This window comes from Schistocerca serialis, chromosome 1 (assembly GCF_023864345.2).
Source record: "Schistocerca serialis cubense isolate TAMUIC-IGC-003099 chromosome 1, iqSchSeri2.2, whole genome shotgun sequence".
Lineage (NCBI taxonomy): Eukaryota > Metazoa > Arthropoda > Insecta > Orthoptera > Acrididae > Schistocerca > Schistocerca serialis.
Genome location: NC_064638.1, coordinates 485677047 through 485695549, shown reverse-complemented (window position 1 = coordinate 485695549; position 18503 = coordinate 485677047). Strand labels below are relative to the sequence as shown.

The following is an 18503-nucleotide window of genomic DNA, read 5'->3' as shown; positions in this document are numbered from 1 at the left end:
TAGGGAACTCTAATATTAATATAAGAATCAGCACTGGTTAGCACTATTCAAGCAGTTACCCTCCAAAGCTACTCAGTGGCCATCCAGAACTACAAAAGAACTGTAACAGAAGAAGCAAATAATATAGAATTCCCTATTCTCAGGAGAAGTTTTACAAATAAATGACACCAACAAAAACTTCCAGAAATTCTCTAGCTTCTTCAGTGATTTTGAAATTGCATTCCCTCTCAAAATACAACTTATAAGAGGCACAACTCCAAAAGCAAAGAGGTGGATAGCAACAGGTATCAAAATCTTAAGTGTAAGGCAAAGAGAATTACTAGATACAGGAAAAAAACTAACACAACCCTGCTTCTGAACAGCTACATTCAGAAATACATTCGAATCTACAAAAGAGTGATATGCCAGGCAAAAAAATAAAAAAAATGGCCAATGATAAGTTCGTGACATAGTTAGTAAATAAAATCCAAGAAGTATGGAAAGCAATAAGGAAAGAAGCAAATAAAGTGTCCACTAAAATGGATAATATCAGTCTAAACCATGAACAAGAGTGTAACTGATACACAATGCATCCCAAACTCTTTCAGATATCACACATAATAATAAATGGCAAAACAGATACTAGAAAGAAACTGAAAAACAAAGTGCAATCATGTTCTTCTTCAATCTATATTTGTGGACCAAGTCCAGAAGAAATCATCTGTGTTGCATCAACTCTTAAGAAAGTGTCATCTGGAATTGATGGTATTCCTGATTGCATCATAGAGCAATGTGAGGGAATATGGTATAGTTGTAGGTAAACAACTAGAATTCTCTCATATACAGATTTATTCACACTTAGCGTCTACACAGATACAAGTCCGGAGGCTTACTACCGTTAGCTTCCAACATGCTCTCCAAAGCCCCCTCCTCAAAGATAGCACACTTATGCACAGAACAAATATCGATTTTTATGGCGCTCTACGCCACATAGCCGCCCCCCCCCCCCCCCCTCCGCAGTATGGAGTAAGTCCCTGTGAATGGGGGGGGGGGGGGGGTTAGAAGTTAGAAAGGTAATGCACAGTTCTTCTGGGTCTGTGGTCGACTGGTAGGAGACCGGGGGGGTGAAGCCCGGTACGTTGACGGTGAAGTCAGCAAGCGACGCTGGCGGCTGAAGACGACGTCCCGTCCTGGAGTGAAGGTGTAGCACTTCGTCAGCTGGCAGGCGCAGAATCACCTTGCCAGAAGGCCTAACAAAGGCACGCAAATTGCCACACGCAGCACTTCTGCTCAATTTAAAGCGGCGCACCACACGAGATTCTGCACTTCCTCCCTCAATGTTGTCACACACGAGTACCACACACACTGTATCGCCATCTACGACAACAGATAATTTATGTATGTCATCAGGGTGCACATGTGTTGTGAATTCTTGGATGGCACCTGTACGAGCAATGGTAGGGAGGCAGGGAGGTGTGGGAAAGCCATGGCAGGGGGAAGCATCTGCTAAGAGGGGGGTGGCAGGTGCACTAGACTGTGCAGGAGACAACCTCGGGCGATCAGCTGACAGACGAGGGAGCATGACCGAAGGCAACGATGAGCCAGTGTGGGTTGAACGGCGTGACAAAGAGCTGTCACACGAAGGTGGTAACACAATGGTAGAATCCGAGTGGTTGGCAGTTCGACTGCGAGGGCTGTGAGGAGTGAAGCCCCGAAAAGATTGGCCACTCAAATTAGATGAACGCGGAGAAGGAGCAGTGCTCGGCAGAGAAACACGCTGTGGAAAATCAATACCCAAATGCATGGTGTGGGAAGATGGATGGCCGCTCGAAGCAGGAGTGGGAGAAATAGGGGCAGAATCAGGGAGGTTCACCTGAGGCTCAATGAGCTGGTTTCACTCGGTTGAGTGAGACCGTGGTTACAGAGTCTTTTATGAGGAGATCCATGTTATTCTCAGAGCGTTTGATGACCTTGTAAGGACCTGTGTAGGGCGACTGAAGCGGGGCTTTGACTGAGTCATCTCTGAGATACACGTACTCACAAGAGTCTAGCGTGCGCGGTACGTACACGCGCGGAGGTGTATGAGCAGCCGGAGGTGGCGGCTGAATTTTGCTGCAGTGCAAGCGCACCCTCTCGAGAAGTGAAGGGAGTTCAGAGGGCCGTGGAAGTGGGGTCGGAGTGACTAATTCTCCAAGCAAAACCAGAGGTTGGCCATATACAAACTCGGCTACGGACCCCTTGAGGTCTTCCTTGAAAGTCGCACGAAGGCCAAGAAGCACGAAGGGCAGTGCCTCTGTCCATAGTGAGTCATGGCAATGCAAGGCAGACTTCAGGGTGCGATGCCATCGCTCGACAAGCCCTTGCTTTGGGGGTGGTATGCAGAAGTATGAATTTTGACAATACCACACATTTTACATAAGTCAGAGAAAACTGAAGACTCGAATTGTCGCCCCTGGTCAGTGGTGAGGTAAACAGGTGAGCCAAATCTAGAGATCCACGAATCTAAGAATGCTCGACTTACTGTCTCAGAGGTAATGTTTGGAATAGGCACAGCCTCAGCCCACCGAGTCATCCTGTCAATAGCTGTAAACAAGTAACGGAAACCCTCGGAGGGGAGCAAAGGGCCTACGAGGGCGACATGAACATGGTGAAACCAGCCTGGAGGTTGGGCAAAACAGCCAAGGGGTGGAGAAGTGTGCCTGGAAACTTTGTTCTGTTGACACACCATGCATGCCCTTGCCCAAGACTGACAGTCATGGCGCATGTTTCTCCAGACAAACCGTTCAGCTACCAGACGGGTGGAGGCTTTGACACCGGGGTGTGCTAATGTGTGTAGTTTGTCAAAGACCTGGCGTTGAAGGGGCTTAGGAATGAATGGCCGCAACGTACCAGTCGATTCATCACACCACACTAAGTCAGATATGCCAGGGAAAGTAGAGCGTACCGGTTGGAGAGAGGAGCTGTGGTCTGAAATTAGCTGCATGGTATCGGGGTCTGCCGATTGCAACCGAGGTAGGTCCGTTAAGTCAATTAAGGTTGTGACAGCACCAACACGCGAGAGAAAATCAGTGACCACATTGTCCACTCCTCGGATGTAGCGAATGTCATTTGTAAATTGCAAGATGTAATCGATGCAACGGAAGCGTCGTGGGGGCGGATCAGCCGCAGGATTTTTTATGGCAGGAACCAACGGCTTGTGATCAGTGAGCACATAGAAATCTCGTCCCTCAACATCAGTTCTGAAGTGTCTTATGGCCTCGTAAACTGCAAGTAGTTCTCTGTCGAATGCTGAGTATTTCTTCTGCGCGTTGTTTAGCTTTTTTGAGAAAAACTGCAGGGGGGTCGTAACATCGTTGTATGTCTGACTCAGTACTGCGCCTATAGCATTGTCACTAGCGTCAGTAGTGATAAACATTGTGGTGTCCGCCCGTGGGTGAGCAATAGTGACAGCGGAGGCCAACAGCTGTTTGAGTTCATTAAATGCCTTGTCCATGTCTGGTGTCCATGGTACCTGGCAGGTGCCAGAAGTTTGTGGGCCAGCGAGAGCATCTGTGAGAGGAGCCTGCACCGCAGAAGCGGCTGGCAAATGTTTCCGGTAATAATTAACTGTTCCGATGAACCTGCGTAATTCCCTGTAGGTCTGAGGGCTTAGCATCTCGAGAACAGGCTTGATCTTGTCCTGTGGTGGTGTCAGACCGTCCGATGACACAACATAACTTAGGAATGTGACGGATGACTGGTGCAATTGAGTCTTTTTATTGTTCATTTCAATACCAGCGGCTGCTAAAATATCTGTCACGACTTGAACACGCTCCTCACTCTGTTCCAAAGTAGAAGCAAAAACCAATATGTCGTCCATATATACGAAACAAAAGTATAGTTGGGATAAAGTTTGATTGGTGAAACGCTGCCACGTTTGGGGTGCATTTTACAACCCAAATGGCATAAATTTGTATTGGAACAGCCCGAAGGGAGTGGTTATGGCAGTCTTTTCAATGTCCTCCGGAGCCATAGGAATCTGATGAAATGCGTGCTTACAGTCCAAAACAGAGAAGTACTTTGCACCTGCAAGGGCATGATTGAAGTCTGCGATGTGTGGGACCGGATATTTATCAATGATGGTGCGGACATTTAAACGCCTATAGTCTCCGACCATATGCCAAGTACCGTCTTTCTTTTGGTCAAACAGGATAGGACTAGTCCAGCAACCGGAAGAAGGTTCAATTATTCCCTTTTGTAACAGATCGTCCAATTGTTCTTTTGCAATTTTCATAAATTCCGGCTTGAGGCGGCGTGGACGTTGCGATATGGGCGGCCCATCGGTTAGACGTAACCGATGAACTGTGCCGTTAGTGACTACTGCAATACGTGGCGCGGCACGATAGTCAGATGTTCGTGAAGCGGAGCAGGCAGTGGCGGACGGGCCAAGCTGTGGCACTGAGGGCACGGAAGTACAGGTGTGCCACCCGCTCGTAGGCTGCGTAAAGGCCGCACACGTGTTAACATGGGCGAGGTTGGTACACTGGTTCTTGGTAGCGGACCGTGCCGCTACGAGCGCTGTAGGCACAAGTTGGCATGGCTGGACAGCAGATGGCCGTAGTTCATTGCCACAAGCTTGGCAAGTTAATTTTCCATTCGGAACGCAAGGAGCATGAGCACTCGGGCATACCCTATCATTAAAAAAGAAGGTGCTGACACAGTTTACAGAGTTCACAACATTGTCGTTAACGTGCGCGGGCACGGGAACACCAGATTGGCACGGATTGACCTTGTCTGTAGCCAACGAGTCGTCTGCTTGTAGTGCCGCGAGGCATTGTTGTGTGGAGGCCAACTCGTGGTGTATGTCACAGAGATGCAGCAGCATTTCCATACGTTCCATCCGCAACTTAGAAGACTTGGCGCACTCCACTAGCCACTTGTTTGTCCAAGATTGCAGCTCCAAGGATAGGTTTACACACTTCTTAGCACAGCACACATGTTTGGTGTTAGCCGAACTGTCACTCGGCGAAGCGAAAGGAATATGTTTGTTAAAGGAGGGGTAAAACACAGTATTTTGCACAAAATCTAGTGACAACTGATAGTGCTTGAGGAAATCAATTCCGAGAATAGGTTCTTCAATTGTTGACACTAGAAACGTCCACTCCAGCTTGCACTCGGGCGAAAGTTTCACTGTATACAAAGTGGAACCCGAACACTGTAGGGTAGACAAGTTCACTGCACGAAGTACTGTTTTGTGTGGTTGCACTTTATTGGTTGCTAGGCGAACCGGCAGCAAAGAGACGTCTGCGCCAGTGTCTACCAGAAAACATACACCTGATCGTAAATCGCGAACATAGACTCGACCACACTTACTGTTATTGTCCGAAACGGAGTGCAACGTGGGATGGTGCCCATTGTTTACATAGCAGGAGGTGGCACCGTAGCCTACCTGCCGTTGGAGTTTGGGTAAGAACACGGTGACTGGCATTTGCGAGCTTGCTCCCCGAATCTCGCGGGGAAGAAACAGTAAGGTTGGGCGGGCCTGTGCCCTTGTGGGTAGTTGCTAGGTGACGGAGTATGTGCCCCAGAGTCTTCCACAGAGGCCGATGAACTGTCGTTGCGAGGAGTTGAAGGTGCAGGCAGGGCGGCTAGTTTAAAAAACTTGTTATCAGCAGCACCAGACAAGGGCGTGGCGTCAGAAAGCGTCTTAGTGCGGTCACGTCCAGAATGCAGTGCACGGAGCTCACGTTGCCTGGCAGAGTATGCTGTCGGCGGAGCATAAACGTTCATTTACTGGCCTATCTTCATACGCAGAGATTGCAGTCTGGACAGGCAAAGGCAGCTTTTCAGTCCAGATTTCTGCGAGCGTGTCATCAGGCATAACTTGCTCATCGACGAGAAGACGGATGCACCGCCACAGTTGGGACGGAGACCTGTCGCCGAGACGCTCTTCGTAGATGAGCTGTCGCACATTTTCTCTCCTGGTTTGTTTCGCCACAGTATACTTCCCTGCTAGGGGGGGTGCTTTGACCAGGTCATAAATTAAATCGACGCGGTCGTGAAGATGGTTCATGAGGCAGGCGAAGCGTGCGTCGTCGTCCAAAGCACAGACATTGAATGTTTGCTCAACCAGGTTAAACCAGAACTCCGGGTGAGCGGGTTTGAAGTCTGGTAATTTCGGCAGATTCGGCACTGCAGTCACTGCGGAGGTGCGCCTATTACTTCGGACGGAAGTAGAGCATGCAGAAGATTGCGAGTCCGGATTATTGGCGTCCCGTAATGCGGGAATCGCGAAATTCACTTGACGTCAGGGGGGGGGGGGGGGGGGGGCGGCGGCTGAGAAGCGACGGACGCACGAATGGTGTGAGGATCGTAGTCAAAATGTGTATTCTCATTGACGTGGTAGCTCGGAGAGAAGCCACAAGTGCTTAAGTACGCCGGTGAATGTCCGTTATGCACACAGTATTCACTCGACCGTGAGTGGTGGGGCTGGTTGTAGATGTCGGAGTAATTACTATCCAGCACAGAATTGTTGACCTTATTAGAAGCAACACAAGGATCCCACACACGTCCACTAGGATGCACACTCGGTGTGATATTTGCTGTTTGGCGAGCATTGAACACCTGTTGACTAGCCGGCGCGGAAGGATACACACGTGGCGGGAACTGATTCGAGTTTGAATTTACTACTGGATTTTCCAAGGTAGCAAAACCTCGCTCGACGCCACGAACTGTATTGAATTGTGTGTTCGACACAGCAGTAGAAATGTTCCGACCAACACTCTGTGGAGAACACGTGGGAAGGTCCAGGCTAACAAAGCCAGAGTCCACGACCGTTTGCGGTTGGAAGAAACTCGATGAATTCCACTGCATGTTCTGGCTGAAAGATTCCGAAGATTCTTGCGGCATGTCCACTACGACGGCAGGAGTGCTGGAGAGATGTTGCTGGAATCTGGGCGGCGGTGAATGCTGAAAGGCCATTGTCTGGAGCTGAACAAAGGCCCTCACGATCGCGGAGAAACCCGACGCGGTAGGTGCGTAAATAACCTTCAGGCTGTAACTCGGACGCGTATTACACAAAAACGGGGTCACCAGTGAGGGAATATGGTATAGTTGTAGGTAAACAACTAGAATTCTCTCATATACAGATTTATTCACACTTAGCGTCTACACAGATACAAGTCCGGAGGCTAACTACCGTTAGCGTCCAACATGCTCTCCAAAGCCCCCTCCTCAAAGATAGCACACTTACGCACAGAACAAATATCGATTTTTATGGTGCTCTACTCCACAAATGTATTACAAGCAATTCACTGCCTCTTTCAGATATAGTCAATTCATCTTTTTGGAAAGTCACATTTCCAGACTGTTTAGAAACTGTAAAGTGGCCCCTATTCAAGAAAGGAGATAAATCATATATAGAAAACTATAGACCAGTTGCCTTAGAAAATCATATAAAAACTAATGTGTAATATGTTAATGAAATTTTTAGAAAAAAAAAACAAAATTTTCACTGATACTCAGCATGAATCCAGGAAAAATAAATCAACAACTAGTGCCATCTATGGTTTATATACAATGCCCTGCAAACAGTGGACAAAAAGCAAAGTGGTGCCACTGATATTTTTTAGACTTAAGTAAAGCCTTTGACATATTTGAACACAACATAATGTTAGACAAGCTCCAAGCTTGTGGTATTAAAGCAACTGTATTAATATTGTTTACATTGTGCTTAACATACAGGAAACAGAAAATACAAATGAAACATGAACTAAAGGAAAATACTACGATATATTTCTCAGATGCAGAAATCATAAATAAGGTGGCCCTTAGGGATCCATTCTTAGGCCTATCCTTTTTATTCTTATGTAAATAATTTAGTCCTAAATATGGAATCACAAAGAAATACTTTTTTTTTTGCAGACGATGCGAGCATTCTTATTACAGGAAACACCCCAGGTCAGCTACAAGCAGCTGTAAATAAAACTACAGCACAGCTAAATACATGGTTCGAGGTGAATAAACTACTGATAAATAAAAAAAACCAGCATTCCTAAATTTCTGTTTAAAAATAGATGCAAGCAACACCAGTTTGACAATAAACTCCAACAAAAATGTCATCTTCTCTGGGAGCAAAGCAGCTCTTTACCATCGTCCACCCCTTCCCTGCTCTCCTTTTCCCTCCCTGTCCCAGCGTCCTCTTTACCCCCAGCACCCAGACTGCTTCTGCCACGATACATTGCTGCTCACAGTCTGCCTCAGCAGTCAGAGACTGTAGTCGTGTGTGTGTGAGTTCCATTGTGTTAATGTTTGTGCATGTTGACTATTTCAGATGAAGGCCTTTTTAGCCTAAAGCTTACTTGTTTGACGGTCTTTTTGTTGTGTCTGTCTGCAACTCAACATCCCCACTGTACAGTGAGTAGCAATCTATCCTTTTCATAATATTGTCATTATTCCATCCTGGATTTTCCATTGTTTGAATACTAAATAAAATGTGTTATATTCTATGTTTACTCTCTATTAAAGCAAGTTTTAGCACTGTCCAAACTGCCTACTTTGCTCAATTTGATAGCATCCTACTGTAGGGAATTATATTCTGGGATAATACACCATCTATTTCACTCATTTTCCTAACAGGAAAAAAACTGTAAGAGCAATGCAACAAGTTCAACAAACATATTCTTGCAAATACCTCTTTCAAAAGTCGTCAGTCCCCAATACTAGATATATATAAGTATGTTAAAAAGAATTTAAAAGACATAAATGAAAATTTTAATATCCATGAGTCATATACAAGTCCAAAGGAAAAGCTTCATGTATACCGTATTTACTCGAATCTAAGCCGCACCTGAAAAATGAGACTCAAAATTGAGGGAAAAAAAAAATTCCCGAATCTAAGCCGCGTCTGAAATTTGAGACTCGACATTCAAGGGGAGAGAGAAGTTTTAGGCCGCACCTCCAAATCGAAACTAAGTTGGTCTATTGTAATGTGAGACACAATTGAGGTCGAATGAATGACTATACAGCTACAGTAGTTTGGTTCGAGTCGTGTGCTTAGCAGTTAAGCTTTTCCAGGTAGCCATTGCTGTGCGTCAGGTGCTCCGTCCATATTTATACGGGTACCCTTCCTTTCTCACGTGCTTTCTCTGGTTTGAATTGATTGCTTATTTTTCTTTGATCTGACAAGTGCCGTTCTCTTTGTTATAGGTGTTTACGTCACTCTAAGCTGAAAGTGCATTACTGTGCTGTGCCATGCATTGTTTGTCGCATTCTGATAATGAGTGTTTACGACCTATCGCCGCTCGCGGCATGGCTTGCTTTTGTGCGCGCTACCGCCGCTTACAATTTAAATAAAAAAGAGAGGAATCTTCTCATTAGCGTAACAATGGCAAAAGACTGCTATTTGTTGTTACTAACACTGCTGCTTTCTTTGATAATGATCAACAAGAACCAAATAATAGACTGCGTATGATAGAAGATGTTCTGAACGAGAGTTTAGCGAAAATTTTTCTCCGTTTGAAAATCTTTGAAGGCGCCTCTTTAGTACATTACATTCTGCACAGAAATTAGAGTCATCTTAGATTTAAAAATCTAGTCAATTGCCAGTGCTTCATTTGTGACTGTACCACTATAAGGCATAAGAATAATATGAATATAAACATGACATGATATTTATATTCTTCCGCGTTTGCTGTTGTCTCACTCTAGTTTCGTAGTTTATTAGGCAGACAGGATTTAAATGAGATAGCAGCAAACACGAAACAATACATGGCAAAATGGTTATATTCGTATTATCCTTATGGTTAAGAGAACACTGCATGTAATTCACAATTCATAAAAGTTCCTATTAGCAACCATCTCTTCTCACAGGTAGTAAAAAAATCGGAATGTAGAGTTGGCCATATTGACACACATCCCAAACAGTCTTGCCAGTCGGATTTTCGTAGTACATTGAAATGCTGCTACATTCGAAAATGAACAATACGGAATTTGTACTTACTTCTTTGGATAATGTATGAAAATGCAGTGGTTGAAACTCGGGGCGGAGAAAAATGCTCGTCTTCCACCCTTCTTTTAAATTTATTTACTGACGCAGAGGTTTTGGCGCCAGTATTTATCTTTGTGCCTGCAAAGCATGCCTGTGTAGCGCTACATATATTCGACGGCAGAAGGTAGTTGTGGCGGCACCTACCAACATTTTTAAGAACTTCCGCTTGCTTTGCATTCGATTCTAAGCCACAGGCGGTTTTTTGGATTACAAAAACCGGAAAAAAAGTGCGGCTTAGATTCGAGTAAATACGGTAGTCAGTATGGACTTCACCGTACAAAACTTCCATAATAAACAGTGGTATACAGGTTTACAGTAAACTGCACATAGGTAAAAATAATATCTTCATTCACACTCTTTTGTAAAACCCTAAAGGCATTACTGCTATTCATTTGTAGGATTTTTATAACATTTGAGGTACAAGAGACTTGAAATAAGACAGTACAGCTATTGCAAGTAGTGGAAGCTCTCTTGTGGATAAAGCTAAAATTTATATACCTACTGAAATAATACTGATTATGTCACTGTTTTGTTTGGTGTTTGTTCTGTGTCCCACAATCTAGAACGATTTTTTGGTGGATAAATAAATAAACATTACAAATTCTGCATCTTACAACAGACCCATCCAGCACACTGTTACTGTTAAATTGTTTAACAATAGCATACATTCTCCCAATACTCCTTTAGGATTTCAGCATCTTGGATGCAGACAACAAGGAAACATTAAACCACAAGCCTCATAAGCTTCCACTGTATGTGAAGTACTGAACATGAAACAACTACTGCTAATGCAGCAGTCACATTCACACTGCAAACAATCACAAATCAACAATTATTAGAAGTGACTTGCTTAAGTAGTTGGCCCTACAGGGAATATTTGTAATTTTTGACATTTATTCACATAACTAATAGAGATGGACATACTTTTTTGCTTCATTTGATGTTTTTAGCAATTGATTTACTAACAGTTTTTAACCATTTCATCAGTTTTACCTTATTTTGGGTTTAATTTTAGTTTTGTTTGTTATTCATGATGATGTGAGAATAGTGTCTTACATTACCAAATTACACATCTTTCTTCATTGTACATCAGGTCTGAAAAACTTATTGCTGAAAGTAATATGTTGTCTTTTCTATTTCTGTTGGATAAACAGTTGATGTGTAAACAATAAATTTACTGATGGAGATAAATCACTTGAAATAAAAGAATATTCCCTAATATCTTACTTGAGAATGAAAATGGTGTGGAAGGGAAGTAGGATGAGTAGGTGGCAGCAGGCGAGCTTTTAGGCTTATAAGTACTACCCACACAAGGGCATCCAATAAGGCTGAAGATCACTGGAAGGGGTGTATGAACATTTCAGGCAAAAAACCTAAAACGTAAGCCTAACATCAATGACATGAGAAGTTATTCAAAGGCACTTTCAAGGAATGGTGTCATTTACTGTGAGGAAGTAGTCACATAGGAAGGTACTCAACTGCAAAGCAGCCTGAGAGATAAATGATTGTGTTGTAATTCACAACACAAAAACGCGATACACCATTTCCAGAACATTCACACGGTACAACATGGACTGCAGAGATGGTGGAAATGCCATGTGGTAGACAAAACATGACAGTTCAGTAAACATAGTGAGTAGTATGCAGAGTCAGAACAGAAAGAGAGCAATCACCGGGTGACTGTACCACACATAGACAGCAAGTTGCATGTGGTGCTGGGCTACGTCTATGCAGTTATCATGCGCTGATGCACAGCCACGGTGGCATCCCCTAACACCCATGCTCTGCAATAGCGGACATGGAGTGGCTGTTGTCTCTTATGTGCTTGTCTTGCGACAACAGCCGATGTCAGAGATATCGTCCAGTGCCCGATGATTAGGTGGTAGCTCAGTGGTTTACCATATCCATTCTCCCATGGGGAAGTGGTGAGTGGTGTGTCAATAAAGTGACCCTTGCCCAACTGGACACTTGTGGAGCTCTCTAAATCGAGCTGCCATTGTTGGAAGCATGGACGACTTCTCCAGCACAACCAGCTCTCAGTTGGTATGAATGGGGGCGTACAGCCAGAAGGACCCTGTCCAATGACACAGCCATAGTTGTAGTGACACCAGTGCTGGTAGTGGAAACCACGCCATTTCTACATATGGTCTCAGCATGGAGGAGACACCAACAGAAGGGTGTCGCCATCAGGTCTGGTACAGCATCCGGTACTCCATCTGGCACTTGTTCACCACAAGCATCCTGCAAATAGGGGGAGATGAGGATAGGGTTGGCTTGGCAAACAAGGTGGAGAAACTGGGGGCAGGAACAGTTCAGCAGTCCAGGAGTGGGAGAGTAGGGAGCAGATGGTTTTCCGGAGACACTTCTCCCTTATCAGCATTGACTGGTAGGAGCTGAAAAGAAAAGATGAGATATTCATTCATGGGAACATCAGCCACATACTTCTTCATTTGTGTTCTAAAACTTCACACTAGCCATTTGGTCTTATCATTCGACAAAGGGTGAAATGGCGGAGGCAGCAGGTGGTGAATGCAATTTCTGCAACAGAAATTGTGAAAAGCTTGGGAATGAAATTGTGTTGTGGCTCATTGTCCAATGCCATCATGAGAGGAAGTCTTTTAAAGGTGAAGATTCTGCTGAGCACTGCAACCGTAGCCTCTGTACTTGGGAGTGACAGTTGGCCATGTACAGAAAATTGAAGTATGCCTTGTGGACAATCAGCCAGGTGGTATCCAAGAAGAGGCCCATAAAATCAACATGAACCTGCTTTCATGGGTACGAGGGTGTTGGACAGGGAGAGAATATCTGGCATGGAGCTGCCTGTTGTCATTCACATTGTTGTCAGGTGTGAATCAGATGTTCGATCTGCCAGTCTATATCCAGCCAGTACACATGGGGCTAGGTGAGCATTTTGGTGTGAGGGCTACCCCCAGTGACCTTGGTGTAGGAGCCATAAGATTGATGGATGTAGAGGTTCCAGATGGACTACAATGAGAGACCGATCCTGATCCACCAGGATTAACTGGTGATGAAGGTTTAAGTTATGTCGCAATGGGTTGGAAACGCAACTGAGAATGTGATCTGGCCAATCCTGTTGGATGTACCACCGCACCTGCTGCAAGGTGGTGTCCTTGGCCATGGCCACAGCCAGACAGGTCCCCATGACGAGAAAAGTCTTGATTGCCTGTTAAGCCTAAACATCCAGTTATAAACACGAAATCTTGTTTTGGTCAAATTCTAGGTCAGGATCCAGTGGAAGATGGGACACGGTGTCTGCGTTAGCATGTTGAGTGAGTATCATGAAAGTGATTTCGTAATTGTACCTGCTGAGGAAAAGTGACCAGCTCCGGAGTTGGGCAGTCTGCTCAGGTACTTTGGCACATGATTGGAAATGCAAATCACGGCTTGTGATCTGCAGTAATGTGAAACTTTGTACCATGTAGAAAAACATGGAATTTCTTTAGCACCAAAATAATCATAAGGGCTCCTTTTTCAGTTTGCAAATACCTCTTCTGTGTGGCACTGAGCGTCTTTGACACAAATACAGTCAGATGTTCAGAGCGATCCACATCTCTAGGGGCCAGGGTGGCCCTCTGGCCACATTCAGAAGTGTCCACTGCCACGATCAACTATTTCCCGGGTTGAAATGTGACAAGATAATGGGGCGACAAAAGGGCCTGCTTCAGTGTCTGAAATGCCTGGTCACATGCCTTCAACCATACAAAGGGACCACTCTTCTTCTGCAGGTTGCTGAATGGCTATGCAATCGAGTACCACGGCTGAGATAAATTTCCCATAATGGGTAACCTTTTTCAAAAAATGACTGCAGCTCCTTTAAATTTGTGGTGCAATGATGCCTTTCACCAGTTTCTGCCTGGGCTTAATACTGTCACAGGAGGTAATGTTCCTACATGTTCCTCTAATAATTCAGAAAAGGAGAGATTTCTCGAGATTGCATTTGAGACCCACAAACAGGAGGGTGTGGAACAGCCACCACAAGTTCGCTAAGTGTTCTGCTGTTGTGGTCCCTGTCATCACGATGTCATCCAGATAATTAATGCAGTCTGGAACATCCAGTAGCAGTTGCTTAAGAAATCTTTGAAAAGTATCTGGGGCATTAGCCACCCCAAAAACTAAGGATTTGAACCTATATAATCTGTGTGGCATGTTGACACCAAGGCCTTCTGTGATTCTTTAGCCAGGAGTAGTTGCAAGCAATCTTTCAAAAAAGGTTGGCCTCCCATGAATGCAAAGAAAAGCTCATTGGGTTTCAGAATGGGATACATGTTGATCTCAGAAACGGAAATGACTGTAACCTTAAAGTCTCCACATTGGCACAGCTTCTCCAACATTTGTTTGTACTATAACCCAGGGCACTCCCACTCACTTGCAGGTGTGGGTTTAGTGACATTCACTGCTTCCAATCTGTCTAATTCAGCCTTGACAGTACCCTGCAGTGCGAGGTGCATGGCCAACCATGAAAGCATGCCGAAGCCTTTAATGTGATCTGCTCCGTAAAGTTCTTTGCTTTGCCCAGCCACCCAGAGAAAATCTCAGTGAACACCTGACTAAGGGTTTCCAATTCCTGAAACACTATTTGTTCCAAGATCAGCTGAAAAGGCATCAAGGCCAAAGAGATTCTCTGTATCTATGCTGTGGACCAAAAGAAATGCGAGATGTCATACAACAGGTTTGTACTTTGCTGTGATCATGATTTGTCATTTGAGTGGAATGTTTTATTTGTTATATGCCATTAAGAAGTGCACTGTGGAGTAAAGGGGTAAATCACCCAACAGGAGATTTATTTAAAAATTCAACAGGGACATGGAGGCACTGGTGTCAACCTGTAGTCGAACATGTTTACTGCACAATGTGAATGTGCTAAGCATTTTCTGAGGCGAATTTGCCGGGATGCGAGATTCAGACAAGATTACATTAATGTGCATTAGTTCCTGATGAGATGAGTGTTTCTCATCCTTAGTGATGTAGACAGCTGCAAAATTCCCATCCTTCCAGCATACCTCACACTGTGTCTATCTGTCGGAGCAGTCTTCTCGGACATGTGTTCAAAAACAGTCCGGACATGACAAAAACGAGTGTCAATCAGGGGCCCAAGACTTCTTTCCTTGTTTAAGAGACAGAGATGGAGGGCAGATGGTGTTTGTGTATTAGCATTCCTGCAGTGGTTGCATTGGTCAGAGTGAACCCCTCTTTCAGGTCTGACGTGATGGTCGCTATCTTGTCCCAAAACTCTAACCGATGGCCCATGGCCTGGGAAACTTTGAAAGATTGGGCCCACTTTAAAACATCATCCAAAGAAGGAGCTTTGAGACACACTTTGTTATCTGGAGCCGCTCAAACAAATCCACCCTAATCATCTCTTCTGCATGTGATTCTGCAGGGTCAGGAGCCACAAAACTACATTTCATACTGAGTCAGTGCAGTTCAACCACCTATGTGCAGTACGACTGGTTAGGCTGTTTTGACACTGGTAAAACTCCACATGGCATGCAATTACATGGCAATGGCGGTGAAAGTAGGTAGTTAATGAAGTACACATTTTGTCAAAATTCAGGTGCACTGAATTCGTGAGAAGGGGCAGTTTGCATAAAAGCTGATACATACTAGGTGAGAGTCATGACAGGAAAAGTGATTTGATCACAGCTGGTTCCATTGCCTGGAATGTGGTGAAAAGCTGCTGGAGGTGTGGTGAAAAGTTGCTGGATGCGTTTTTTGTATGCCCCTCATTCTTCCACTGACTTGGCGTGTGGTAGGAATGGTGTTGGACTCGCAGCTGCCTGCTAGAAGAGCAATGCGCACAACAAGGCTTCACTACATTTCTCTCCCTCTAACTGTTGCTGGAGGAACTGTTGAAACTTGACTTCCATTGACAAATCTGATAAACTAGCTTGTGGTGCAGACTCCATGGTTCAAAACAAACATGAAAAAATGCCTACGATGGTTGCAATTTTTTTTTAAACTCTCAACATAAAAACATGAAGAGCCGCTTCCAGAACAAGTATATTTAACATTCATATGGTGCAATGTGAATTGCCGCGTGGCAGATAAATACACAACAGTTGAGTAAACGTAGTGAATAGTGAGTGGAGTCAGAACAGAATCAGAGTGATCGCTGGACGACGATTGCATACATAGCTGCAAGTTTGAGGTGGCACTCAGCTGTGCCTACATAGTTGTCACACAATGTTGCTTAGCCACTGTGTCACCCCCTGGCGACCAAGCTCTGCAATAGTGAATGCAGAGTAGCACCCATCTCTTGCACACCTGTCTTGTGGCAACAGCCGATGTCAAAGATGTCATCCGGTAGCTGACGTCTAGGTGGTAGCTCGATGGTATACAATATATTACTTTACAATAATCTACTGAAAAAGTGTAAAAGAAGGCTGGAACTGTACGGATGAAATATTAATGATATCTGCATTTAAATTAATGCTTTCGTCTTTATTTTCCACTCATAATTAATAATTAGTGGCCATTTACTATTGGTGTCCTATGCCCATGGTGTAAGAGGAGATAGATGTATACAACACCTATAAACTTTTCAAAATAATTTCCATTAGCTCACAGGCCAGGAAAACAGGGGACAGTCATATTATGATTATAGACACTCCATTAGTTATAGTGTGCTCTTTTGCAACCTTTTAGTTGCTGTTTACTTCATCAGTTTTTATAAACCTATAAAATGGTTCATATCTTCTTACAGATGTTCATACTTCAAACCGCTTGGAATTAGTAAGAAGTTTGCGTGGATGTGGAGCTCATCACAGTCTTATAGGCATACTAAATCATTGTCATACTGGCTGTGGGAGCAGGTTATTGCGAGCCTCCATTCTGCAACCACCCTTTCTTCTTCCGACAATTACAACCCGCCTGGAGGCTGTGAAAGAGATTGTTGAAACACCTGATCTTCTCAATAGTTTGCAGGTAGGTATGTGGTTTAATATTTGTCTTCTAGTACATCTGTTTCATTACCTTGATCTCATTTCAAAGTAAATTCAGACTTGTTCAGTTCCAGAAAATGTGCTACCTCATTCTCTCAAATGCTTATAAGCCTGTAATGTTCTATCGAGTCTGCAGTTTTCAGGCATTATTCATAATCAAATTATCATTTGGCTTATTAGCATCTGATATTATGCTCTGAAACTGAACGTCCTGGATGGAAAACAGGTAACATAAAGAAGTGTGCTCCCTGCCGCCGTTGGATAAGCAGCTGCAGCAGCAAGTCGTATACCCCTAGCTTACTTATTTGTTACGTAGTTTAATTCTTAATTTCTTTGCGTGTTTTTGGGTACTTGCATTGTTTAATTCATAAATTTCGGGCGTATTATAGTATTTGAGAGTCGTAGCATTGCGCTTTAGCACCTGAATAGTGTAAACTCGCGTAGTCGTCTGTCTTCTGTTTTTGTTTTGAACGGCCAGTGTCGGTTGGTCACAGCCAGTGTGCTCCCTGCCGTCGTTGGATAAGCAGCTGCAGCAGCAGGTTGTATACCCCTAGCTTACTTATTTGTTACATAGTTTAATTCTTAATTTCTTTGTGTGGTTTTGGGTACTTGCATTGTTTAATTCATAAATTTCGGGCGTATTATAGTATTTGAGGATTGTAGCATCGCGCTTTAGCGTTTACTTCATAGATTCTTACTTAAATTGCGTGTGAGTTTCGTATAGGAGGTGTAATTTCGAGTTTTAGTTACTGTAATCGTAAATTCAGGCATATTGTAGCGCAGTAGTTAGGCATTTGTACAGGTTAGTTAATACATTCTTTGCATGTTTCCCTTGCGTTATCTAGGCACGGACTCGTGTTTCAGTAACTGTTGTTCAACATCGGGTAGAATGGACAGGGACTGTGATTGCTGTGTTTGGATGAGGGCTGAGTTGGCATCCCTTTGCTCACAGCTGCAAGTGGCGCTGACTTCGGTCGTGCAGCTTGAGGCTGTTGCCAATGAGCGCCACTGTGGGGAGCCGGACTTGGGTATCACAGGGATGTCAACCTCGTCCCGTCTGTCCCCAGATCGGTCTGCCGCTGTGGTTGCCCCGGTTGCTGCCCGCAGTGGGGCTGAGCTCTCGCCTGTGGTTGATTTGGAGGTCGTTCCAAGGCATGGCAGGCAGCGAAAGACGTCCCCGGAGGCTGATCAGAAAGCCTCCCCGGTGCGTCTGACAAACAGGTTTCAGGCACTGTCTCTGGCTGAGCCAGATGCAGCTGCCTGCCCTGTTTCAGAGGATGATTCTCAGCCTTCAAGGTCCGGGCAATCACAGAGGGTGGGCTTATTGATAGTTGGGAGCTCCAATGTTAGGCGCGTAATGGGGCCCCTTAGGGATATGGCGGCTAAGGAGGGGAAGAAATCCAGTGTGCACTCCGTGTGGAGTCGTTCCTGATGTGGAAAGGGTCCTTCCGGATGCCATGAAGAGCACAGGATGCAGCCAGCTGCAGGTGGTGGCACATGTCGGCACTAATGACGTGTGTCGCTTTGGATCTGAG

The 18503-nt window shown here is 44.7% G+C and overlaps 1 protein-coding gene across 1 annotated transcript in view; it reads left to right on the top strand.

Annotated features, from left to right (window-relative positions):
• LOC126484459 (mutS protein homolog 4-like) overlaps window positions 1–18503 on the top strand; it is a 302928-nt gene that overhangs the window by 60955 nt on the left and 223470 nt on the right. Inside the window, exon 6 of the mRNA XM_050108020.1 lies at window positions 16731–16951. Within this exon, the coding sequence (XP_049963977.1) occupies window positions 16731–16951 (221 nt within the window). The remainder of the gene's footprint in view (window positions 1–16730; window positions 16952–18503) is intronic.